The sequence below is a fragment of the Alternaria triticimaculans genome (assembly GCF_023758025.1).
Source record: "Alternaria triticimaculans strain BMP 0046 chromosome Unknown scaffold_22, whole genome shotgun sequence".
Classification (NCBI taxonomy): domain Eukaryota; kingdom Fungi; phylum Ascomycota; class Dothideomycetes; order Pleosporales; family Pleosporaceae; genus Alternaria; species Alternaria triticimaculans.
The window spans coordinates 27,766-53,376 of record NW_026055979.1 but is presented as its reverse complement, the minus strand read 5'-3'; the positions used below and the strand labels follow the sequence as shown (position 1 = coordinate 53,376).

At 45.7% G+C, this 25,611-nt stretch overlaps 5 protein-coding genes across 5 annotated transcripts; 2 read left to right on the top strand and 3 right to left on the bottom strand.

Moving 5' to 3' along the window:
* Positions 1 to 1,747: 1,747 nt before the first annotated feature.
* On the bottom strand, positions 1,748 to 3,844 carry J4E78_009634 (uncharacterized protein; the record flags this gene model as incomplete). The annotated part of the gene is made up of 1 exon (XM_049370223.1): positions 1,748 to 3,844. The coding sequence occupies one exon, from the start codon at positions 3,842 to 3,844 to the stop codon at positions 1,748 to 1,750; it is 2,097 nt and encodes a 698-aa protein (XP_049217970.1).
* A 492-nt stretch (positions 3,845 to 4,336) lies between these two features.
* Positions 4,337 to 5,329, bottom strand: J4E78_009633 (uncharacterized protein; the record flags this gene model as incomplete). The annotated part of the gene is made up of 1 exon (XM_049370222.1): positions 4,337 to 5,329. The coding sequence occupies one exon, from the start codon at positions 5,327 to 5,329 to the stop codon at positions 4,337 to 4,339; it is 993 nt and encodes a 330-aa protein (XP_049217969.1).
* Positions 5,330 to 10,608: 5,279 nt separating this feature from the next.
* On the top strand, positions 10,609 to 11,616 carry J4E78_009632 (uncharacterized protein; the record flags this gene model as incomplete). The annotated part of the gene is made up of 1 exon (XM_049370221.1): positions 10,609 to 11,616. One exon carries the CDS (start codon positions 10,609 to 10,611, stop codon positions 11,614 to 11,616), a length of 1,008 nt encoding a protein of 335 aa, XP_049217968.1.
* Positions 11,617 to 11,718: 102 nt separating this feature from the next.
* Positions 11,719 to 15,136, bottom strand: J4E78_009631 (uncharacterized protein; the record flags this gene model as incomplete). The annotated part of the gene is made up of 4 exons (XM_049370220.1): positions 11,719 to 12,468; positions 12,529 to 12,877; positions 13,229 to 13,673; positions 13,741 to 15,136. The coding sequence occupies 4 exons, from the start codon at positions 15,134 to 15,136 to the stop codon at positions 11,719 to 11,721; spliced, it is 2,940 nt and encodes a 979-aa protein (XP_049217967.1).
* A 363-nt stretch (positions 15,137 to 15,499) lies between these two features.
* Positions 15,500 to 20,084, top strand: J4E78_009630 (uncharacterized protein; the record flags this gene model as incomplete). The annotated part of the gene is made up of 2 exons (XM_049370219.1): positions 15,500 to 19,967; positions 20,041 to 20,084. 2 exons carry the CDS (start codon positions 15,500 to 15,502, stop codon positions 20,082 to 20,084), a joined length of 4,512 nt encoding a protein of 1,503 aa, XP_049217966.1.
* Positions 20,085 to 25,611: the final 5,527 nt, after the last annotated feature.

Genomic DNA, 25,611 nt, shown 5'->3' with positions numbered 1-25,611 from the left:
ACCACATTTACTTGCCCTCCCGCCCGCCATCATCGCCCTCTGCGCAACACCCGTACTCGCCGAATCAGCACCGCAATGGCCGCACAATGTACCCAGACACCTGAAATACTTTCCTGAAGACGAGGAACATGTGAAGAGGGGGTTGAGCGTCAAGCAGCGGCTGCAACATGAGAAACCCGTTGGAGTCAAGAAGATGAGCACGGATGAGGGCGAAATGTTTATGCTGGACAATTGGATATTCGCCGCGGATACCCCGTCGCCGCAATCGTCCAAGCGAACAGACTACGATGTCTTTGGAAACACGACATCGCAGGCGCTTTCGCCGCTACGGCCGCTGGCTCAGTCGGACTGGCTGGCGCGCATGCATATCAGAGATATCCTTCTGAACCGCCAGTTCAAGTGTCCGGATGGCACGACGAGTTGTGAGAGTATTGGCGCGCCGGATGTGTGCTGTGGCACGAGCAGCACCTGTGTTAGTGTCTCTGGGAGCTCAAGCGCAGGCGATGTGGGATGCTGTCCCCAGGGCCAGACTTGCGCGGGCAGTGTGAGCTGTGATGAAGCGAGTGGATATACGAGTTGTCCCGATGCGCAGAATGGAGGATGTTGTTTACCTGGCTTCAAGTGTCAGGGTATTGGATGTAAGTTTTATATTTCAAGACATCAGCGAATTGGATACTAACACATACAGGTGTCGCAGAATTCACATCAACAGCCTACATCCAACCCTCCACCTCCGCGACTCCAACCTCAACCTCAACCACCACAACCGCCGCCGCCGTTCCTCCAACCACCTCCACCAGCACCAGCACCCCCTCCCCAACCTCCCCCTCCACCTCCCGCCCCGCATACACCTGCTCAACAGGCTGGTTCTCCTGCCCCGCCTCCCTCGGCGGCGGCTGCTGCATGAACGGCCGCACCTGCGCAACCGGCGCCTCCTGCCTCGGCGACGACGACAACCCGTCTTCCACACGCGCACTCGACGCCCCCGTCCGCCCCACCAGCGCCGCCGTAACAACCACCGACGCCGCCTCCCCCAGCGACAACGTCTGCCCCGCCGGCTTCTACGTCTGCAGCGCGTACTATCCCTCGGGCTGTTGCCGCGTTGGCCGCGACTGCCAGACCACGGGGTCTTGTGCGCTACCCGAGACGGATACTATTGTGAATACGAATGGTGTTGTTATCGTTGCGCCTACGGGTGCGGGGACTGGGGAGAGTGCGGGAAGTTGCCCGAGTGCGTGGTATAGCTGTGCGGCTGATGCGGGCGGGAATTGCTGTCCTGATGGGTATGCGTGTGGGGAGCAGTGTACGGCGACTGCGAGTGGGCAGTCTGGTGTTACGGATAAGGCTCAGCCGAGTAGTAGTCAGGCGAGTTTTGTGGGGGCTTGGAGTGTTTGGGGGATGGTGCTTGGGGCGGCGGGGTGTGCGGTTGGTATGGTTGTGTTGTAGGGGGTTTGAGTATGCGTGATGTGGGATGGGATATGAGGTATATGATGGAATGATGTAGCTTATGTATATACTGCAAATGAACGTTCTTGAGTGATGAAGATATGTGCACTATGCTTGTCCGTGTGCAGTACGTAGTGTGCTATTGTCAAACGAATCTGGATTGAAGGAACATACACGGAGAGACGACTGCAAGTTCACACGGTAGAACCACGCATACCAGCGCTTCAGAATTGAGCGAATTGAACCTGCTTCAACGCATTCAAATTTGTCATAACACGACTTGAATTCCCAATCTATATCCTCACAGCTTAAAGCTGCCAGCCCCTCTCTTCGCAGCCTCCTTGACCTCTTTACCCTCAACATCAGTAATAACACCCTTCCGTCCAATAATCTGCACACCACCCTTCTTAAGATCCGAAACAAGTTGCTTCTTCTCACCCCTCTTCTTCTCCTTGCCCTCCGTCTTCTTCTGCACCGGCTTATTAAGCCCGGCCTTCTTCGCCCTCTCCTTAGCACGTCTCCTTCTCGACATCTTCTCTTCCCGCGACATCTCGTCGTGAGCAACTGGCATGCCGCTCTTGGTAACGATCTCGCTCTTGCTCTTGTCCTCGCCCGGCTTGTAGATTTCTTGCGGCGCGAGCATACTTGCGCTCGCGACTTCGCCGCCTGCGGTGGGCCGCGCATCTTCCATCTCAATGGCGGGCGCATCAGTGCGGATTTCTAGGTTGGGTGCTGCGGGCTTGGGCTTGAAGTGCGAGGAGCTGAGGGAGTCGAGTTTGGCGGATATGCCCTTCCATAATGCGGTGATCTCGTCGTGTTCCTTCTTTAGCTTCTCGTCTTTGGCTTCGACGAAATTGGGGTCTGTCTCTCGTAGATGCTCTTCTTCGTAGATTTCGGCAAGGCCTTTGCCGGATTTTGTGTCGTCGAGCTCGAAGCGGCCTCGTCGGGGGCCGGTGGCGAGGTCGTCGGGTCGGCGGCGGTGGATCTCGTCGAATTCTCCGGCTAGGATGCGGCGCTTGATGAGCGCTTCGATGTCTTCGGAGGTTTCTTGTGTGACGATTGGTACGGGTTTGCCGGCTCGTTCGAACTCGAGGTTCTCTTCGAGAAGCGAGTTGACGGGTCGATCTGCTGCGCGTGCTTCGCCAGATAGCTGCCATTCCCGTTTCGCAACGTTGGCTGCTTCCAGTTTCCGGATCTCCTCTGCGATCTTGGCTTGTCTCCGCTCGTGTGTTGATCGTCTCGACTTCGGGTCTGAGGGGTCTACGTCGGAGAGGTCGCCCTCGCTTTCCATATCGTCGTCGTCTTCGAAGAGATCTCGATGTACCCTAGCCATGGTTCCTTCCACGTCCTCCTCAACCTCCTCTGCTGGTTGTGACTGCTTCTCGGGGAAGTTGTGGGGGTTGGGTCGTCCGCGCTTCTTGCCGTTCTTGTTTTTGCTCGCCTTTTGTGCGGGAGGCGCGAAGAAGTCCTTGTACATGACGTTGTTGGCGTTCATACCGGTGTCGAGACCGTCCAGGTCACCGTCCTCGAGGTCGTCCTCATCGCCGCTGTCGCCTTCCGGTGCATTCAAATCAACGTTGCCGAAGGTTGGTCCGCCCTCGTCAGACTCATCGTCGGATGCATCTCCTGCGATACCATTGGCTTTGCCTGCGGATGGGCCGTCTTCCATGGGGTCTGCCTCCCAGTTTACTTCGTCATCGTCGCTGTCCACACCCTCTCCCCTCTGATCCTGCTGCTCTAGGAAGTCGGTTTGCTTGTTGAAGTCGTCTATGGAGAAGAATCCGTCGTTGAGACCGTTGGGGTCGGGTTGGTAGGTTTCCGCGGGCGCATCATCTGAGGCATCGTCGGAGAACATCCCGTCGGCTCTATCTTCCATGTCGATGTCCTCTTCGTCCGGCTCGCCATCGAGCGCGTCTTCATCCTCGTCGTCGTCCACACCATCGTATTCCCAGTCGACGCCCTCTTCGCCAATGTCTGATTCGGTATGGTACTCCTCCTCGGCTTCTTCAATGCCCTCGTCGTCGTCCTCCTCGCCATGACGGATAGGCACAGGGCCACCGTCGTGATCGGGCAGAGAAAGTTCAATCTCATCCGTTGTCGCTTCGACGATCTTGCGCGTCTGTTCGAACACCTGGTTTACTCCGAATCCGTCCAAGTGCACCTTCTTCAGGTGTAGCACGCTGATATCGTCATCGTAGCCGCCGCCCCGCTTCCGCTTCTTGCGCAGATCTTGTTGTCGCTGTGATTGTGAGGCGCTTACGCCGGCGGCTACTGGATCGAGATAGCGTTTCGCAGCGGCAAGGAAAGTCGCATTGAGCTGCGCCGTGGGCTGCAGGAAGGCTAGCGGTTTGGTGAGCAGACTTGTGGGCGAAGTCGCTGCGGCGGGTTGGAGTTCCATGGGCGGCGGTTGAATGGAGCTGATGGAGAGGGTGTGGGAAGAGATTGACGTGTCGGGCGAGTGGGAAGGCGGCGCCATGCTCTGGATGTCTGGCAAAGGCTGGCGGCGGGTGAATGCGCTGATGGTTGCACTGAAGTTCGCGCCTGCCGCTGAACTTTTTTGGTGGAGCTGGTGGTCAAAGCGTGCCTTAGCCCCCTCCGCTCTCTACCATCTTCTCCGACTACAACCTTGGAACCTACATCGTCCGGCACATGACTTCATTCTCACGCTATCTTTCACTTTCACTCGAGCAATGTTGTCTGATGCGTCGGCGTTCGTACGCCCCAACCGGCAGCATTAGCCTGCAAAATTAGCAGCGAGAACATCGTGGCGCAAGTGGATGCATATTCCGCGTAGAACACTACGTGGACCATTCCGAATTTGTTTGCGCGGTAAAATACATTCGACGCTACGATGAACAGAACAATTCAAAGGTTTTACAATTCAAAGGTTTTATGCGAGACACTCCTTGACCTCCGGCACATGCTTTGCCAGTTCCTCTACAATCTCATTCCATACCCTGAGCGCAAGCTTCTCATTTTCTTCTGCCACGATGTTCGGCTTATCAGTCTGAATCTTATCATTCGTCCAGAATTTCCCATGGAGTTCCTCGTTCTGTGACGCGCCAGTAATGTATATATTGGCTCCTTGATCCGCCGTCCTGAACGCCAAGGTATGCACGATCGCCCGTACAATCTTGACACCAGGAAACTTGATATCGCGGTCGATATTCGTAATGACTGCCCCGGGACACGTTGCCGTAATGATGACTTCGCTGGGCGGGACTTTCTTGGCGAGCTCTATGATGGCGTATCTCTGGAGAAGCTTCGAATAACCGTACTGCTTGTGGGCGCCGGCGAAGGTTTCTTCCCTGTTGAACTCGGGCAGGATCGCGGGCTTGTTTCGAACGTCATCAGAGATGTTCATGACTGTGTGCATGCCCGAATTGACGAACTGCAGTACAGGAATCTTCCCCGTATGCTTTTGCGACTCTTTCAACTTCGGCAAGAGGAGTATACCGAGCAGAATGCTGGATAGTGTGTTGACTTGTAGGTCACCCTCCCAGCCATGCTTTGACTGTTGGTAGGCGGTGTTGAAGATTCCAATGTTGAGGACAGCGACGTCCAAATGGTCGAGTTCGTCAACGGCTCGTTGCGCAAATTTGACGACACTGTCGTATGAAGTCATGTCCAGATCCCAGACTTCAAAGTGGACACCTTCGCCGGCATCTGCTTCGAGCTGGCTCTTGGTCGCCGCACCCTTGGCCTCGTCTCGGGCTGTGATGATGATCTTTGATGCTCCCAACTTCGCGAACTTGGCTGCTGCCGCATACCCCAGTCCAGAGGTGGCGCCGGTGACTAGGACATTTCGCCCTGCAAAGGACTCAGTGGATTCCTTGGGCAGAGCGCCCCACTTGTTCTTTACCATTCCAACGATCATCTCCATGATGTTGGATGTTTAGACAGGAATTGCTATGCTTAGTTTGAAGGTAGATATTGTTGTAGTTTGAAACGAGGGAAAGAACCACCGGTAAGGGAAATCAATGTACTTTGTACCTTAGTATGGACAGGTGCCGACGAAGGGCCGAGCACGGCTTAATCTTCAAAGTCTAAAACGCTCACGGATCGTCCGGAACCCAGTAGCCCGTAGTCGATTGCGCGTGGATTTCCAGGTCGACGTATACAGCGTATAGTTTAATGACAACAGACATTGGCTCTTTTCGACTTCCCGGACAGCCTTTGACCGCCAAGATGACATGTTTAAAGGGTCGCCAGATGGCATCTCGGAACTTGGCTCCATCCGGAGCATGGGCTGAGGGGTCATGTTTATCAAGGTAGGTCCATATGTCGTGAAGAGGCTCCTGCGGTACTTAAAGGGCGAGCTATTGCGTTGGGTGATGAATGAAATGCCTCTCATCAGTCTAATGTTATCACTACGTGCTTCTAAAATTCTGTGTCATGTGCGGGAGGCGTGGCCGCGAAATTGAATCTGCGTGATGGTCGGTGTTGGTGTTCAACGCGTCGAGCCTCCAGTGCGATGATCTTGAGAGACGTGCGCAGTTGGCGGCCCCCGCATGCTCTCGGCTATCACCCCATGGGTCGGTACCCTAGGATTGGAACTGCCCCAGCCTCTCCACCTCCATCACATTTGACGAACGTTCTACTAGGCTTCACGCTCGAGCCTAGCTTGATTTCGCGACGCATCTGGGGTGTGTCCGTTGGTGGGTTGGTACGTCGATAACGGTGCCCAGGTGGGTTCGGCAAACATCCTCAGCTGACTTGCAAGACAGCATCAACAATTATGTATCGCAATGGAAGAGCGCGAATACCAACTGCCCGCATGCCAAAAGTGCAAACTGCGCAAAGTCAAATGCGACAGACAAGCACCCAAATGCACAAACTGTAGGAAAGGGAATGCCGCCTGCATCATCGTTGATGCTATCACTGGCGAACAGTATGCACGTGACTACATCCGGCAGCTGGAAGAGAAGGAAGGAACTCAATCTGCAGCGTAGGCTGAGCGATCTTGACGACACGGGTGTTGCGACACCAGCCTCCACCGAGAGATCGGACGTTGCTAATCGGAGATCAAATGGCAACACCATCGCGCACAGGTACTCGAGCAACTTGCGACGCGCCCTTGTATTGCTAGGCATCGACCCGTCGCTAGCGCACTACCAACGCTCGCGCGAGCGCAAGGACTGTTTGACAACTGCATCGCTCTATTCCATCTCCTTTATGCTTTTCTTCTTCGCAGCGGAATGCTAGATGTCTTTGGCAGGGCTGACTCCGTCGAATCGATATCAGAAAGACCCTCGACCCAGGATTGCTTTCGCATCTTTATGATATTCGCGATCAACGACACGACAGGGCATCGCGCCTGTCACGGTGATCACCCCAGTTCTCATTCGACATCTTTATATTGAGGTTGACTTGATCTTTAGATCATATACAGCCTCGTTGAGCGAGATGACGTCCATGTGCAGCTAATTGGCTGCTGCGCTCAGCGCAGCTGACACACGTGCCTCGTCTGCCTACACAGCCCCACTATGATATCCTTATCATCAGATTCTCACCGTACACATCTCTGTGTTGACAACTCTATCAATTCTTGTTCTGTATCCTTGGGTCGAAATTGTCTCTATAGTTCAGCTTCAAGAGCCGTTAATCACCGCCACCACATGTCTCAAGTCACGCGTACTTGCGCTTGGTGCAAAGACTTAGATCTTCCGCATATGATTCTGCGTTCCGGATTGACTGAGTCTCACATGGAAAGATTCAGATTTGGCCGCGTTATGATCTTCGGTTGCTCCGGTTCCCCTTTCTCAGGCTTTCCCTATGTGAAAGAAGGAAGCTGTTCCCGATGCAATCTGCTCACAAGAGCTCTAGGGACCACTTTTGGTGACATGGATACCGGAAGCTTACCTGGACCGTTTGGAATTTACATTGAGTCTGTTCCTCATCCAGTTCTCCCCGATCATGAGGCGACATATTTCGCCTTTGGGCCCTCGTCGCGCAATGAGGTTCCACGGAGGTACCTGCTTCCGACCCACGCGCGATTCGTCAATCTGAGGTTAGAAGAGGCCACTTATCTACCGTGTGCCCGAGTACCGAGCTCTGAGTCTATTGACTACAACAAGTTGAACGACGCCATCGGAATGTGTCTTTCTAAGCATTCGGAGATGTGTGGAAGCTCTTCCCATCGCGAGTTCACACCAACCAGACTCATCGACTGCAAGACTCGCGTGCTTTGCACAGCGCCCGATAGTCAATACATATGTTTGAGTTACGTTTGGGGCGATGTACCTGCCGGCAACGCCACTTCCAATAACACAGCTTTAGCAAAAATCCCGCAGACAGTCCTCGACGCTATCTCTGTCACTCTCAAACTTGGAATGCGATACTTGTGGGTTGATCGATATTGTATCGATCAAAACAACCCTGGAGAGAAGCACGAAGCGATTCGTAATATGGACTCGATCTATCGAAATGCTCTTGTCACGATCATAGCTGCTGCTGGTAGCGGCTCAGACTACGGGCTACCAGGAGTAAGCCGGCCACGAAAATCAACACCCCATTTTGGTATCGGAAGTCATGACTTCGTGGTAGTGAAGAACCCAAGAGAGGATGTGGAGTTCTCGGTGTGGAATACGCGGGGCTGGACGTATCAGGAAATGCTGCTCTCCCGTCGCCGCCTTATCTTTACCGATCATCAGGTCTGTTTCCAGTGTCGAAAGGGTTTGGCCACGGAGCAGCTAGATCAGAGCTTCGCATCGACAAACTTGATGACGAGGATCTCGATGGGCAAGGAGATCCTTCCGACCCAAAACGAGTCCTTTGCCATACACGATATATACTCTCGCTTAGAGGAATACTATCCTCGGTCACTGCGCTATGAAACAGACAATATCAACGCTTTCGCTGGAGTGTTCCGCGAATTATCGGGCCGAACGTCAGAAGCCGATAACTACGTGCTCCTGCACACGCCTGGGCTTTACATGTCGCGTACGCAATCGCACTTTTATGGTATTCCGATCTGGCTGCAAGAGCCTGCAGTCGATTATGCTGAAGGTAATTCCATATGGTGGCGACCTCCCAAGGTTAGTGACGAAGATAAGAATTCCTTGCGCTTTGGCCTTGATCTTGGATGGAAACTTGTGGGAGAAAGAAGGGACTCTCAATCCACTCAAACTGGAGCTAGAAGAAAGTCGGATTTCCCGTCTTGGAGTTGGGCTTCTGTGAAGAGTAGTAATCCTGAGGACGGCAAGGCTCAAATCATCTTTCCTGGGCGTCCGAACGTCTTGATGGAGATCAGTGACGCGGATTTCCGGGTCAATGTAATGCACAGAACTGGGGAACGTATGAGCATGTTGGAATTTACGGCTCAGGCGGACGACTACGCTCTATTTAATCCATGGTAGATCACTGGAACCATCCGATTGGTATCTCCGCTGACTTTTTTGATACAGGATAGACGTTAGCGCCTACACACTACGTGGCCATATACGGATGCAAGAGATGGAAGGATCTCGTTTGTGGACATTCTCTGGCCTTTTTGATGCGGAGGTGCACTTGGACACCACTCAGATACAGGAAACTGGACACTCTGTTGCCATTTACATTGGCATGTTCAGGAAAGATACCCAACAGGGTGGTTATGATGCAGCGTTATTCTTGCTCTTAGAGGAGACTGAACAACATGAGTTCAGGCGTGTTGGATGTTGTGAGGTAGCAAACGGCCAGGTGAATAACGACGACGACAGCGACTGGTATTTTGGTGTGAACGGCGGGTTCCTGCCATGTCATGCTGAAGAGCAGATTCCCCAGGAAGAGCTTGAATCCAGGGTCAAGTGGACGCGCGAAGAATTGAGAATTATCTAGCAGCGGTGCAAAGACGCTTCTTTGACTGGATCTTACAAAGGTGAGACAGTATCATTATAGACAAGTTGAACATTTTGCTTCTTAGTAGCTGCCGGACAGTCGCTTTTTAAGTACCGCGGAGGTCTCTTGGCTTCAAGTGGGCAAAATTCGAGTCAATGCCCTAACACGCCCTCCATTTGAACTTTTGTCAAGACAGCTGTTACATGACGTGAACATGACGTGAAGCGTGGAAGTCGCTATGCAGGACGTACCTAGGTAGTGTATATCCTGGAACAATGACAAGGTGTCAAGAAACTTCTCGCGATGTTGATCCGCGCATTGCGGATCTTACTCCCCGTTCACCTCCATTAATTTAGGAGTGAGCTCCAGCGCTCAGCATCAGGCCCCTGTAGAGCTTAAACGTTCTACCAAGAATAACACACGCTCACAGTAGCAACCCAAGATTGATTACCAACGTTCGCAAGGCTGCGACCTTGCCGCGCGCCACCTTTGCTCACAAACACACCTAATACCACATCAACCGCGAACGCCGACTGTCCTACCAGATGGCACTTCCAAACCAAGCTGGACTGTGGCTATATCGGTTCTCGTCAAGAACGTCAGCATCCGTTACGCGTCCGTCGAGATCGAATGCAATTGCAGCTCCAAAGAGCCCAGGCGCATCATCAAAAAGCCGCCGAACGACAAGGCTTATGTTACCCGCCAATCAATGTCTGCAAGCGGCATGCTGCACTAAGCAGTGAGAATAAGCAACACGCGCGCAGGAGGAAAGAGTCGACGTGTAAACAATTGTCCTCCTTCCCGCGTGTTTTCAGCGCGAAGATAGATTAGCCTGCGCTACATAAAGATTCAATCTAGTTTTAACATCAACTTCACTCCTTTCTTTTCTTGATTAAAATCTAGTTTATCCTGCATTCGACATATATTAACAGCCTCACTTTCATCTCGTGCAAAGAGTTCCATCTCTTCGCACATGCAATCATTGCGCCTGATGGTCGAGATACACGGGCACTTGACTTGATCCAAACTGATCTCCCAGTTGTTGCCACTGACCTTCCACCATCCATCCACCTTTCTCCACATTTCGACCACAGTTGTGCCTCTCATGAAAGCAAGTGGGTCACTGTAAGGTAGTATCTGGAGTAGGCAAAATGATGTGTCAAGAGATGGTGTTGCTTTCGCCTACCCCGGTACTCTTACTGCATGCAATATGCAGCTCGTCACCCCACCTCGATATCCGCCCTGGTGAGATAGCCATCTCGTCAGTGCCCAACTCAATTACTACATCGATTTTGAGAGACCGTCCGCTGTTGCCTACTTCTACCTCCAATACAATAAGGTAATATGTCGCCCTTAGTCGACCTCGACATCCTTCCTGAGGATGCAGACTTCGGCATGGTCATCGAGGAGGCCGGTCTGGACGACGAGGCTGACCCAGAATATGTGCCCCGCCAACGAAATATGGGCAAGCTGCAGCACCGCAAGTTCACAGGCTATGACCAGCGACTTCCCATGGTCGTATATGGCTTCCGTGAAGAGACCGTCCACGGCACGTCAGCCAACGAAACACCTCACACGCTGATTGTATTCCGCTGGGTGCTTCAACAGCGCGCTGCCGGACGACGCTTCAGGTCTGCAGAGATCCGTGCCGTGTTCCAGACAAAGCACAAAAAAAGCTCGGGGAGCGGCATTGATGCATACTACGACCCCAATGTCGCAGCTGTGGCGCCAAACGGCACTTACTCGATGCTCGCGACGCCTGTTGCTGTGTCGCAGACCCGGTCTACAGAGGCCGGCGGCGACGCTGGCATAGAGTACTTGAAGGGCACGGCCAAAGTCAGCTACGAGCTCACCGAGTCCGTCGAACGCGTGGACCAGATCACCATCAACGGCACGGAACGAAGCGAGTACAGCCATCATAATGCTGACGAAGTGGGCGACCCGGATAGATCGAATGTCGCCGAATGGCAACTGTTCGAGAACGAAGCGGCCAAAAGCGGACTGCCCACTTTCTTTCGCACAGCCGTCCTGCTGGAGCGCCGAGACGGCGACCAGTCCCAGTTCACCTGCACATTCACCATCCGCGCCAAAGTCGACAACATGACGGATACAATGACGGGTCTCAAGCGCTTCATTGGCCGGGTTCCTCGCGATGATCCCATCATTTTTGCGCCCAGTTTGCAGGAGGTGGGGGCGTTGACGAAGCATAAAGACAAGCTAGATGAAGTTGACTTGCTTGATCTGTGCAAGTTTGTCATGTTTAATACTGGCTTGCGTTCGGGTGAAGAGGAAGCACGGAGGGAGAAAGAGGACAATGTCAAGGGCAAAGATAGCCTTGTGATTCCATTTTAAATATGACCAATCCCGGCATGTCTCTGATACGACCAATGGCCGATAGTTGCTCAATTCGATATGTACTTCTTTACTGCACAGCTCCCAACCGTTCTGGCGCAATCATACTAAGCTCGTGTTTTCCGTAATTCTGAGAATCTCATTCCGGCAGCGCCGAACCATTTCTCCCGCGGGGTCCTTGTGCGCGGCAGCCGCATGCAGCAAAGGCGCGATATTGACCAGAGGGTTATCCATGCTGCTGCGAAGAGCCGTGAAAAGTCCATACATTTGCGCGTGGTTCTGGAAATTGACGGGCTTCTTCGGCGCTTGCGGATTGGGCAGCACATCGAAAGAAAGCGTACTTGTTCTTTTCGGTAGTTCCATCGGACTTGGCTCCTTCCTGACGTCGGGTGCCTTTACTGCGGGTTTTGACGTCTTCTCCGGTGGGTGCTGCTTCTCTTGTAGCGCACAGCACCAAAGTATCAAGCCTGCCAGGCCAGATGCTAAAGCTGTCGCGGCCGAACTGCCACTGATGTGCGCTGACATTGCCCTTCCCGACATTGCAACTTCTCCGGGAAAGAGATAATCGACCTCCTTGGGATTGACGTAGTCGGATCGCCCGCCGTGTACGCCAGCTGAGCCGACCCGTTTGAGGGTGTTCGGGTTGCGTTCGGCAGCCGGATATGGCTCGCGATATCCTGCCCAGCCGCTGTCCTGGGATGCGCAGAACATGATGATGTTATTATCCTCTGCATTTTTGATCGCCCTCATCATGCTCTTGATGCCCTCGTCATTTGGATCATCAGACGACTTGTACATTGTCCAGCTCATCGAGATTACTTTTGCGCCGCTGGCTACTGCTTGGTTGATTGCCTGCGATTTAGATTCTGTCAGTCCCTAATTAACTTTGTGGGCTGGAATTATAGTGCTCACCTCTGCAGCCGAAGCTGCTACGGTCTTATGAACACGTCGCGTGGTGTCCAGCTTGGCCATGTACAAACTGAGCCGCGGCCATACAAGCTGGACCAGTCGGGCCATTTCAGTACCATGCTTCTTGTCCGATATGTACCAAGCATTCACTAGCCCTCTGTCGGGCGTCTTGCTGTACGGACACCATCCAGTCACGTAGTCCGAACTGACCAAACCGTCCAAGTCGACGCCGTCGTCTATGATAGCCACTTTGATGGCGCCTTGCATGGCGGTTTTAACAGAGTCGTCGAGCTTCCCGAGTTTCGCATTAAGGACATCGCGAAATTTGGTGACCGCTTCGATCCACTGGTTGCTCCTAGGTTTCAGACAAATGTCAGCAGATTGTCCGTTAACGAAGTAGTAATCAATGCTGGTGCACAAACTCTTTCAACCCTGGCAGCTCTACTCGATTGTGTCGATCCACAGAATAAGTAAGTGTGTCATCCATGTCAGGCTCGAGCAGGTCCGGCATGTTATTCGCCTGGAGCATTTTCCTGAACTCCTTCAAATTCCGGCCGTTACTTTCCGGCGATTCCCAATCGCTCCCCACGATTACATGAAGTTTCTTGAGCTATTTGAATCAGTAAGAGGTTCATCAAAGCTACTGCCAAAAGCGGCCAGATGTTGCATGAGACGAACCTTCTGGAGCAGTAGTACACCATACCGCTCGTTGGCCCAGCCATGCAGCGCCGATTTGCGACCACTCCAAGTGAGCCATAGTTTCTGGAGGTTCGGCGCAACCTCTTGGAGGACATCGATGGATAAGTCTTCTTTATTCCAGTCCAGATACCGCACATCGAAGCCTTTGAGACACGCTTTTACGACCTCGTCTCTGCATGGTGCTTGTGCGTGGTCGTAGATGACGAGCTGCACGATCCTTTTCACTTGTTTCGCTCCTCGAAGCCAGTCAAACAACTTCGTCACGAGCCTTTCCCGTGTGTCTCTTTCCTCTTCCGACTGCGCTTCGCTATCTCCTGCTGCCGCTTGCCTCGCGTACAGGCTTACCTCGACACAAGCCAGCATCCTCTCCAGCGGGAGCTTCTGGTGTCTGCCGACAGTCCGATCGGTCAGCGGGTCGGCTTTGAAGATGAATTCGGCGCTGGGAAATTCTGTGAACGTGAGAATGTCGTCAGCATAATCGTCGCGTTTGAGAGCTGAGTAGTGACCGAGACTTACTCTCTCCGAACGAGCTATTGCAGACGTCTGAAAAAGACTCGGACGATAAGCATAGCTCTAGAAGCTTTTGAGACACTACCGTTACCAGGTCCCTAGAGATCTCTACGTCCTTTGGGTCTTTGTGCTTCAACACTTTCGATGCTTGAGAGCTGGTTTGTAGGGCAGTGGGTTCGCTGCCGTTCTTTCCCTGGCTGGGGTGATAAGGATCTCCTTTCTTGGGAGGAAGCTTCGGCGGCAGTTCTGCATTTGACCGTCCATTTTTTGCAGCAATGATGGTATCAACAGACGTGTCAAACTCCAATCTACCCCAGTCTTTATTTGTCTCGCTGCTGTCTCTGGTATAGCAATGAAAGAGGAATGGCGACTGCTTCGCGCTGTTCATCTTCGTCATAGCCTGCGGATGCTTCTTCACCATCAAGTCCAAGACATCCAGATACGTGCGGCGGTAATGCGCGAAATCGTCCTTTTGCTTCCGACACAACTTGCATGTGTTTTTATCCTTCGAACATCTTCTTGTCAAGTCTCTGCAGACATTGACGTGAACGAGGTCGTGTAGCGGCAGATTCCCACGCCCAGCGTCGCGGCTACCGCCGACTTTAGATTTTCGAGACCTGGATAGAGTAGCCTCACTAGCCTTGCGGGTCAGTTCATGGAGCATTTGCATGCCAGAAAGCCGAAAGCCTTTAAAAGAGCACGCTGATGCCACGGGCGAGACTTCGGAAATGGCAAGATCAACGCAGCTTAGCTCAAGGTCGGTTGTGAGCGCAATGGCAGTTTCTAGGACTTTGTCATCTTCGATGTCGCAAATGAAGATGATGAAAGGAAGTCCTTCATCGCCATGCTCAATAGCAGCGTGTATGCAGGTCTTGTTTCCTTTTGCGTTTTCGCACAGGACATCTACCCTGATGCTTCTGGCGACGTCAAGTATGAACTTGACCCAGACTTGCCACGACAAGGTTGTGGTCGTCCGTGCCAGAGAGTGTAGCAGCGTTCCATCTACTGTGGGCTCCTCCTTGGAGTATCCACTGACGTGATGGTACACGTCGTAAGCGTTCCTGCTGACAAACGAATCATACGCTTGTTGATCTTTGACGTCCCCTCCAAGCTCTCGGAAGCGATTCAGTAGGTCCTCTCTCTTGGCGGGTCCAGTCGCATCGTCATTGTCCTCATTTTCGTGACCATCGTCATCGTCATCCTCATCGTCGTCATCTGAATCGTTGCCTTTCCTCTCATCATCCTCCCGTTTCCAGTCGGCCAACTGCTTTAGAACACTCTCCGGAAGGTTCCAGCTCTTGATGCCAGGCTGAAGCTCCGCGGGTATGCTTTTAAGGCGCTCTAATGTCTCGTGCTCTTTCTCAACGTGAGCCTGTGCGCGCGGCCTTGTGCGATTTGCCATTACTGGCGAAATTGGTTGGGCCATGTTAGCTGTTGTGCCTAGAAGGATTTGGAAGTGAAAGAAAGATAAGAAAGACACGCAATCGAATGCAATTCCCGGGCAGAACGGGTAAATGGGCGGGATGGCTTATCGTAACGCCTGAGTCCTCGTATGCATGATGGAGGGTGCAGGGGTATTGGTCCAGCTGAGTGCGCGCACCAATTGGACGCACTGGCCCCCACAAGGCAGTATGCACGGAGGACCACAAACAGGTGTTTCGAGGGCGCTCATGCAGTCAGCCCCAAATGTGAGCGTGGAGGAGGGGCACTATTGCCGTGCGCTTTGCTCATCGATGTCGCAAGAACGCTCTCTTCACCAACCACCATGGAGACAGCAGGGTCTATGGAGAATGTCAAAGAAGATGGCTGGAGCGACAGCTCCCAAGAAAGCAGTTCAGTCAGCGACATCACATCGAACGAGGACCTGGTGGTGCCCGGTGCCGCATCGGTGACCTTGGCGGCAGACTTCAGCGCCGACGCTGTCTACGACCATCTCAGGCGCCAACTGGAACAGTCTGGTGTGCTACCGAGGAACTGGAAGGTGCATTCGGACACGATAGACACATCGAAAGACGACTCATCGGTATCATCGAAGATTGCGTTACCCTATCCTGCTCTGTTTCCACAAATCGCGACTTCTGTGGTCCAAGGAGGTGTTAAAAGTTGGCGAGATTCAGACCACAAGTTTCTCCGGCTTAATCTTCCCGTTGGTCTTGATAACCAGTACTTCGTCGCCTCCCTTGTCACTCAACTGGTGGCTTCACAGACAGATGGACGGTTGACACCAGTTGTACTTCGCCAGGATGGTGCAGGCGTAGGTGCAACCGAGCGTCTGTTGATGTCGCTCTGCTATCACATACTCAGCGATCGCACTGCAGATTGGGAATTCCCGGAGCTCCTCGGCGAACTCAAAGTCTCGTTTTTCGGGCTGAACGTTGGTTGGAGAGAAGACCTTATGTGGGCATTACTCCATCGTCTGCTTACCCAGGGCGGGAACCTACCACGACTACTGGTGTTGAGTCTTCCCTTCGAATCAAGCAGCGCCCAGAACAGTCTTTTGGCGGATCTTGAACGGCTACTGGATCTGATGGACAACACAGACAGGAGAATCAAGCTTCTGCTATTAGTTGGGCACACAATTCAGAATGATATCGTCAAAACCCGTAATACCTTCATGGAAGAGTGCCAGACCATGGAGATCGATATACTGGAGAGCTCAACACAACAAGCTTTTCAAGCTGATTTGCAGTCGCATTTCACTACCAGATTTGCCGCACGTCCATCGTTGCAAGAGGACGGCGACGAAATGATATCGACCATTATGCAGCATGGTCTTGACCCGCTGTCTGCTATCTCGACTCTGGATGCCATGAGCAATCGTCCTTGGCTTTTCTTGCCCCGATCCGAGGTGAAATCAGCTCTGGTGCATGACACACCCTCGATTGTAGCGAGAATACCAGAAGCGGACCGATCGATTATTGCACAAATTCTGAGCATCTTACGCTATTGTGCACGGCCTCTGACTCTTCGGGAGTTGAGCGAGGCTCTGACTGCAGGAGATGAGTCTGCACTTGCTCCATCAGAAGGAAAAGTCGCTTGGGATATCACATACGGTCTATCCCAATCCCTGGCGGGCATAGTTCGCGTTGAGGATGATCTGGTCAGGCTTCTCCCAGCATGTCCGGCCGACAGCGCGGGGCAACAGCGACTATCCCTGGACGATGCTGCTGGATGGCTTGATCTGGGTCCTGCGGCTGAAATGCGACTCGCGCTTCTTTGTCTGAGATGTATATCTACTTCCTCGACAGTGATAGAAAGCGTCAAGGCTGGCGACGAAGACGCCATCGATAAGAAGATGCCGTTCCTCAACTACGCTGCATCATTCTGGTATTACCACTACATACGAGCAGTTGAGAACGGAGGCGCCAACAATAAAGTGGCCAAACTTCGTTTCTACGAGCCAATCATAATCAACACATGGCTCGGACTACAGGGCTCCTTCTACTCATCCAGCTTGATGGCTTTGAGCGAAGAAAACCCCAACGAGTTGGATGAGCTGTCGCCGTTCGCGATAGCCGAGGAATTTGGCATCCGCCTCAGCGACGCTATGACGGTCGTTGATCTTGTTGAATGTCAGCTTTTGACGGTTAAGAGGGATGTCCACGGTGCCAGAGGCTTCCTGCTCGGGGATGAGAAGAGCTGGAAGGATGTCAGCCCTGCGAAAGATAGGTTGAACAAGGCTTTCTCGCATTGCAGCCCGACATCCCTGGTCAGCGGGTCTGTCTATTTGCCTGAGAGTGCATTCAATTTACTCCGAGCAGACCCAGACGTTGTTCGAAAGAACGCCATGTCGCTCCTCAACACTGCGGTCCGTCAGGCAAACAGCGAACTCGTGAAGGCGTGTTTGCCTCATGTCACAGTAGACATCAAACTACTCTCACTCCTTCCATACGACTCTGTATCCCTGGGTCCCGGCTGGACAACCATCGTTGAAGCATTGCCGCCAGCAGAACTCGAGCTTCTGAAAGACGGAACGGCAAGTCCGATCGCAAAAGAGATACTTGGTGGAGCAATTCGGCATGGTCAACACCATTTTGTCGATTTTTTGATGCATTGCGACTTTTGCTTCCCACAGCCGGACTTTGTGCAGCTCTTGTATGTTGCGACCAAGGCGGGCCAAAGAAGCACAGTCAAACGGTTGCTCGAATCCCACAAGTCGACTTCGCTTGTCTGCGAGTCGAGTGTTGATACTGCGTTGCATTGTGCTAGTGCTTGCGGCTTTACAGAAATTGCAGAATTGCTCCTGGCAAGAGGCGCATCCGTCTCAGCGAAGGAGTCAACTCAAGACACTCCACTACACTTGGCTGCCAACTATGGTCATTTGGAGGTTCTGCGATCGTTGATCGAGGCAAACAAAACAGCTGTACGGAGCCACATATCAAATGTTTCAACTGAAGGCGTAGAGAACCCTTCAAATGAAGGCGTGGAAATGGCTTCTGACTCGGAAACATCTGGAAATGTGCCTGCCCCCCCGCCAGCCACAATCGATGCACTTGAGATGCAAAATGAAAGCAGATCCATCCCTCTTGAGGTGGCCATAAGATCTGGAGACGAGGCTGTCGTTGCTCTTCTCTTGGACCACACACCGCGCGCAATGGTCCTCGAACGCGAGCCCCTACACATTGCCAGCCGTTGCGAAAATCTGGACGTCCTGCGACTCGTGATGCAATACGGTGGGATCAATCTCGATCGCAGGACTGATAGTGGCTGGTATGCTCTTGAGATTGCCTGTTCCATGGAGCGTCTCGAGGTAGCGCGAATACTGCTTGAGCACGGTGCTACGGCTTGGCCGCCTGATACAGAGACCTATGATTACCCATTCAGCAGATTGTCTTACTCTGAGAATACGCCCGAGGTAACGAAACTCGCGGAGTTGCTCACCAATGGGAACAATCGACCAGCCAAATCTGTCTTGACCAGCATGCTCCTGTACATGGCTGGCCAGCCGAATGAGGTACTGATTGCTACGCTCCTGGACGCCGGGGCAGACAGAGACGCGACTGACGCTTGGGAGCGTACCGCCGCCCATGTGTCCGCTATGAACGGGAACGAATCCGTGCTGCGAGTACTTCTTATGCGTGGTGCGGAGACGTCCACGATGGACAAAGACGGCCAGTCGCCACTAGCCGAAGCCACTGCAATTGCCCACCTTGGCTGTATGCGCCTGCTACTACAGAGGGGCGACAGACTTTCGCGCAAAACTGCTGAAGCCACGTTACTCAAGATGATGAGGACGGAGAATAAGGAGATATTGGAGGCGCTCAAGATGATGCTCGAGCGTCACGAGGAATTGCGTGGGGCGGAGGTACTATGCGAATGCTTCCACGCTGCTCTTCGACAAAACAACGGCGAGGTCGTATCTTTGCTGCTTGATTATGGGGCTAATGAAATCTACACGGCTCGGAAGGGGACATTTGGTAGCGCTATTCATGAGTGCGCGTACTATGGAAACGTCAAAATGGCTCGAGATTTGCTCGATCACAAGAGTGCGGTACGCGGAACCACGGTAAATCACCTGGCTGGCCAGTATTGGACTCCCCTGATTGCTGCAGTATCGTGGCGCTACCCGAAGTCACCCCAAAATTCCAAAGGCAAGGCGCTGAGGCAACGCCGCCTGCTCAGGCAAATGAATATGGTGGAGTTGCTTATCAACCGAGGCGGCAAGCCAAAATGGACTGGCGGTAGGTTTGGAACTATGCTCAACGCGGCCGTCGCCAATGGAGAACCAGATCTCGTACGTTATTTGATCGACAAAGTAGGCTTCAAGGTGGACGAAGTGGACGACGAGGGCCGAAGTGCTGCTCACGTGGGCTGCTCATCATTGAACGGACGAGAGTCGATCCACACGTTGAATGTTCTTCCCAAGGAGCTGCTGTGGACGGCCGACAACTACAAACGGCTACCTTTGCACTTTGCATGCAGTGGGCAAAACCGTGGCATTCTCGAAAGTCTGTTCTACCACAATTTGACGGCCGAGCAAGTCAACCTGGCTGACGAAGATGGTTGGACGTCTCTACATTGGGCTTGTAGACAATGGGACGTTTCCATTATTCGCCGTCTCATTTCATGTGGCGCGAATACCGACTCTCTCACCAAAGACAGACAGACCCCGTGGGACGTCGCTGTGTTCCACGACAATGTCGAGTTCGCGTCTGCTCTGGGTAGAGATGAGTCGGAGGCCGATGAGGTTGACATCGTAGATCACGAAGTGAAGCGATGGTCTTTAGCCTCATGTGATAGCTGTTTGGTAAGTAGAAGGTTCGTGATCCGGCCTTGAAGTTCTCCTCGCTGACTGAAGTGCTTCAGTGCTATGTATACGGAACGAGATACACGTGTCGGCAATGCCCTGACTATGATCTATGCTTCAAGTGCTTTCCGCGTGTCAAGGACGGTGTTCATGGTTTGCATGAGTTCGAAGCCGCTCGAACGACATCAGAAGTGGTACCCGTGAATGGAAGAATCGGAGCAGCTAAATCAGATGATGTTACTGAAAGCGAAGAGATCCACAGAACGTCGTCGCCTGTGTCGGACGATAGCGACTAGTAAAGGAAAAAGACTATAGTAGAAGAAAACAGCGTTTACTTAATTAAGTACAGTAGAAAATATATTAATCTAGTAGTTATCTATAGCGCTAAATTACGTCTCGCTCTCTACTTTAAGAATTCTCTTCTAGTTCTTATATTAATCTATATTTTCATATAATATAATAATTATTCTTTAAAGTAGTACTTTACTAGTAATTTTAATCTAATTTATAAATAAAACTTACTCTTTACTTATAAAATTATAGATAACTCTATATAAAGTTAAGCTACTATACTTCTAGCTAATACTAGAGGTATTAACTAAATTTTTTAAAGTATAAGAGTTATAGAGACTTTAGAAGCTATACTAATTACCTTTCTAGACTATATACTTATTATACTACTTCTATCTAAAGTATTTACTTTTATCTAAACCTTTATAATATTATAGTTTATAGTATATATATATATTTTACGTCTATCTAAAGTTTTAATATTTCTTAGTAGCTTATACTACTATATTAAAATACTAACTTCTATAATTATAGTAAGTAAACTCTAGCTTATAGCTAATTATATATTTTTCTAGTTATACTAATTAAAATATATACTTTTATTCTATAGTTAATAACCTTAAGAGCTCTATAAAGAGAGTAATAATAATAAAAATATTTATATTTTAGAAAGTTATTATAAGAATATAATTACTAAGTTTTGAAAATCTATATAAAAGAGACTTTAGTTCTTCTAGAGGCTAGAGACTATTTACTAGAATAACTAGTTAAACTATTAGAAATATAAGTTTTAAAAAATAGTGTTAAAAAAAATTATTAATTTTAAATTATTAAACTTTAACTATAGAAATCTATAAAATTAAAAGTATATTTAATTAATTATTTAATAATGTAGCTTAAATAAAACTATATACCTAGTATCTTAAAACTATATTTTCTTAACTATATATAAGAAGAGAATATTAGAAAATACTTAGCTATTAGTTTTTGTACTACTTATAGATTTTAATAGACTTATATTAATAATAATTAGTTCTAAAGCTTTTTTATAATACTATTCTTTTTTAAATAACTTAAAGAAGCTTAGATAGTATTAAAGCTAGTAAGTAGTTATAATTATATAATTATAAACACGTAATTACTTAGCTCTTAGATATATAGCTAAAGATTTTATTCTAACTTTCTTTAGTAGTAGAATAATAAAAATATACTTAATTATATCTAATTAGTTATTATCTCTCTAGCTCTAATAGATAGTAATTAAGAATAACTAAAATAATATATAAGTAATAGAAATACTAGTACTTAATAGCTTTATAGAAAATATTCTTTAATAGCTATAATATAATAATTATATTTCTATAGCTTAAGTATTATTAAAACTTAAACTAGTTTATAATTACTACTATCTAATAGAGAGTATTTTAATATTTAAAGTACACTATAAAAACTATATTCTATTTCTCTTTTTTTAGAAAAATGTATTAAAAGTATTTTAGCAAAAACTTTATATTTATAAGATATAGCTTTATTAATAGCTAAGAATTATAATAAATTTACTAAGAGCTCTACTATATGTATATTATTATAAAGAGAAATAGCATAGATTATTAATAGCTTAATACTAGTAAGTTTAAAAATAAGTAGTATTTCTGTTTTTTTAATAAGTAATTAATAAATATTATATATAATATAATACTATTTTATATATAAAATCTATAAAAGAGAATAATAAAAGTTACTATACTAGTAAGAAAATAACAATAATAAGAATAAAAGAAAGAATAGATATAATAAAGAAAACAGAAATAATAGAAATAAAAATATTTATAGATCTAGTATAAAGCTATATACTAGTAAAATAGTACTATAAGATATTAATAATTTGTTTTAGTTTAGCTAGAATTAAGTAGGTTTTAATAGTCTCTAAGATAGCTTTTAATATAATAATCTTATAAGAATCTATTAAGATAAGTAGTAATATATATAAAAGAAAAGTAATAAATATAGTATTAATAAAAGGCTTAATTAAGGTTTAGTTAGATAATATAGCTAGTAATAAGATTACTTTTTAACTTACTAAGACTTAAAGAAATAATCTAAATAGTATAGCTTTAGTGTTAGATTTAAGCTATAATTTATATCTTAATTAAGATTTTATATCTTTAATTTATTATAATCTATAAAATTCAAATAAGAAATAGAATTATAAAAGAGATAGAGATAGATATAGTAATAGAGAATAGAGAGTATATATATAGTAAGAGTATTATTTTATAAGCTAAACCTTTAAAATTCTATTACCTTATAATTTATAGCTTAATTAGTTTTAAGATATTAGAAAAATATAATAATATTAGAATTCTATTTATAATAATATAGATAGATTCTAGAATAATAAAATATTTATTTTTCTATTATATTATCTCTAATACTTTAACTACTAGACTAAAGATAGTAGTGCTAAGAATTAAGATTTTAGTTTATTTAATACTAATACTTTTAAATTTAGGCTTTTTTACTTAGACCTCTTAAAAATCTTCTTTTATAGATAGCTATAATAGATTTTATATTCTCTAGACTAGCTTACACTATAGATTTTCTAGTTTACTAATAAATACTATATACTAAGCATAAGACCTAGGTAAATTTTAAGGTTTATATTCTATTAAAGTCTAGTACTTAGTTAGATTATAAAAGGTTTAAATATTATTTAATCTAAATATAAAAATAGAAAATTAAAGATTATAATTTATAGAAGATTATTCTAAAACTACTTTCTTAGTAACTCTAACTAAATAAGTTAGATAGTATATAGAAATTAAGCTAAGATCTACGTAAAGTATTATTAAAGTTAAAGAGTAGTTATAATAAGAGATAAGTATTTACTTAGCTCTTAAATCTATAGCTAAGTATTCTTTTCTAACTTTCTTAACTAGTACTATATTAAGATTTACTTTATTATTTCTAATTATTAACAATTTCTCTAGCTTTAATAATTATAATCTTAGTAGCTTTATAATAGAACTAATCTTTACTATATATAAAAAGTTTACTTACAAATAGATAGAAGATATTTATTATACTTTACTCTTTCTAATATTCTATAATTAGAACTTCTATAGAATTCTAAACTTAGTAATTACTTTATTACTATCTTTTATAGTTCTACTTAAATTCTAAATCTTTAATTTCTTTTATTAATACTAAACTAACAGACATATATATAAAGAATAGAGAGATAATAGAAACTATTCTCTAAGTATAGAATATAGATTTATTATAATAGAATAGTTAAGAACTATAATAAGAAGTAAAACTTATAAAGATTATAATTAACTAATTAGAAAGCTAATAGTAAGTAAAAGATAATAATATAATTACTAAGTAAAGAATAAGTTATAAAAACTACTATTTCTTAGTTAGAAAATAGCTAATAAAAAAACTACGTAAACATTTACCTCTTTATACTAAAAGATAGACACTTATAATAAAATCTACTTAGCTCTTAGATTTATAACCTTAGTCTACTAAACTTTTCTTATCTTCTAAATTTGTAATTTAGACTAGTACTAAGAATATTAGCTTAGATATTATCTTATAAAGATAAATAATAAGTTTACTACTAAGTAATTAAGTAATTATTTAAAGAGATAAGAAAGATAAAAGTTATTATCTTAAATAATAATTCTTGTAATAGCTAGACTAGAAAAAATAGAGGTACTTTAGAATCTTATAGTATACTAGATAAAAACTAGCTATTAAAATCTTTATTACGTAAGTTATTAGATTTACTAAACTCTTTTCTAATTTATTAAAAGATAATAGTAGATATAATATTAAGTAAGCTTAATAATAATTTTTAACTGCGTAATTATCTCTAGATTTATAACACTATAGATTAATTTTATTCTAGATCTAGAGTTTACCTACGTAGTACTATAGTTACTTATCTAGTTCTATAGCTATTAGATAGGCTCTAATTTAATATTATACTACGCTCTATATTCTACTCTTTTAACTAAGATTTCTATAGCTAAGACTTTCTTATTATTACTATTAGTATTTACTTTAGAAACCTTTTTTCTACTTTAACTTATAAATTAGAAATATTTTAATATTTCTATAGCTTTATAGCTTACTTATTACTATCTTTAAGTTCTTTAAAAAAAGGTTTTATTACTATTACCTTTTATAAGTACGCTATTATTATTATTAAAGTACTATATTTATAGTAAATATTATAAAGAGAGTTTTATTAATATCTACTACTTTATTATAGTAAATATATAGTGTTTAAATAATAATCTTATATTAAGATTACTATATAAAGTTACTAGACTATAGTTTATTACTCTACTCTATATAAACCTTCTACTATAATAGTAAGCTTAATAATAATAGAAGAATAATAACTAAGTTACTATAGTCTATATATAGTTTTATAAGCTATAGTTCTTAAAACTTAATTAATATAAATAAAAAAACTCTCTATAGAAAACTTATTAATAATACCTAAAAAAGGTTTTAATAACTATTTTAAACCTAAAAACTCTCTTCTATTTCTACTTACAAATAGAAAGTATTATACTAGAATAACTAAATATAAAGTCTAGATTAAGATCTTTAAGGTATAAGAACTTAGAGCTTAAAAACTCTAACCTCTATAGTAATAGTATTTAGTCTACTACTCTTAGCATTAGAAAAAGAAATAACTACTTATAATTAATTAATCTAGTTTTACTAGAGTAATTCTATATATTAATTTTCTTAACTTTAAAGTAACTAGTAAATTTAGTTAGATTTTCTATAAGAATAGTTCTAGTATTCTAGAAAACTAGATCTATTTAAATCTTTAGTAGAATCTTTCTAATAAAGTACTAAGTAAGATTTCTATACTTAGTTCTAGTATAAAAAGTAGAATCTTTAGCTAGTTTTATAGTACTTTAGAAGTTTAATTTAATAATATTAGTTTTTTTTAAAGTAAGACTAAATTATATTAAAGAGTTTTTATTAAAATAGTCTTTAATAAAAATATTAAGATAAATATTTTTTGCTTAGTAGCTTATTTAAATTCTATCTATCTTACTTCTAAACTAGATATATCTATAGGTATTTATAGTTCTAAATTAAACTAATAGTAATATTATTATAATAATTACTTTCTTTAGGCCTAAGAAATAGAGGCTTTAGTATACGTTTTCTAGAATCTAATAATTATAAAACTTTATAGTTACGTAATAACATATTACTATATTAGATAAAATAATAAACTTAAAAATCTCTAATCTAAGCCTAGATTTGTAACTTTTTATATTACTTTTACTTATACTACTACT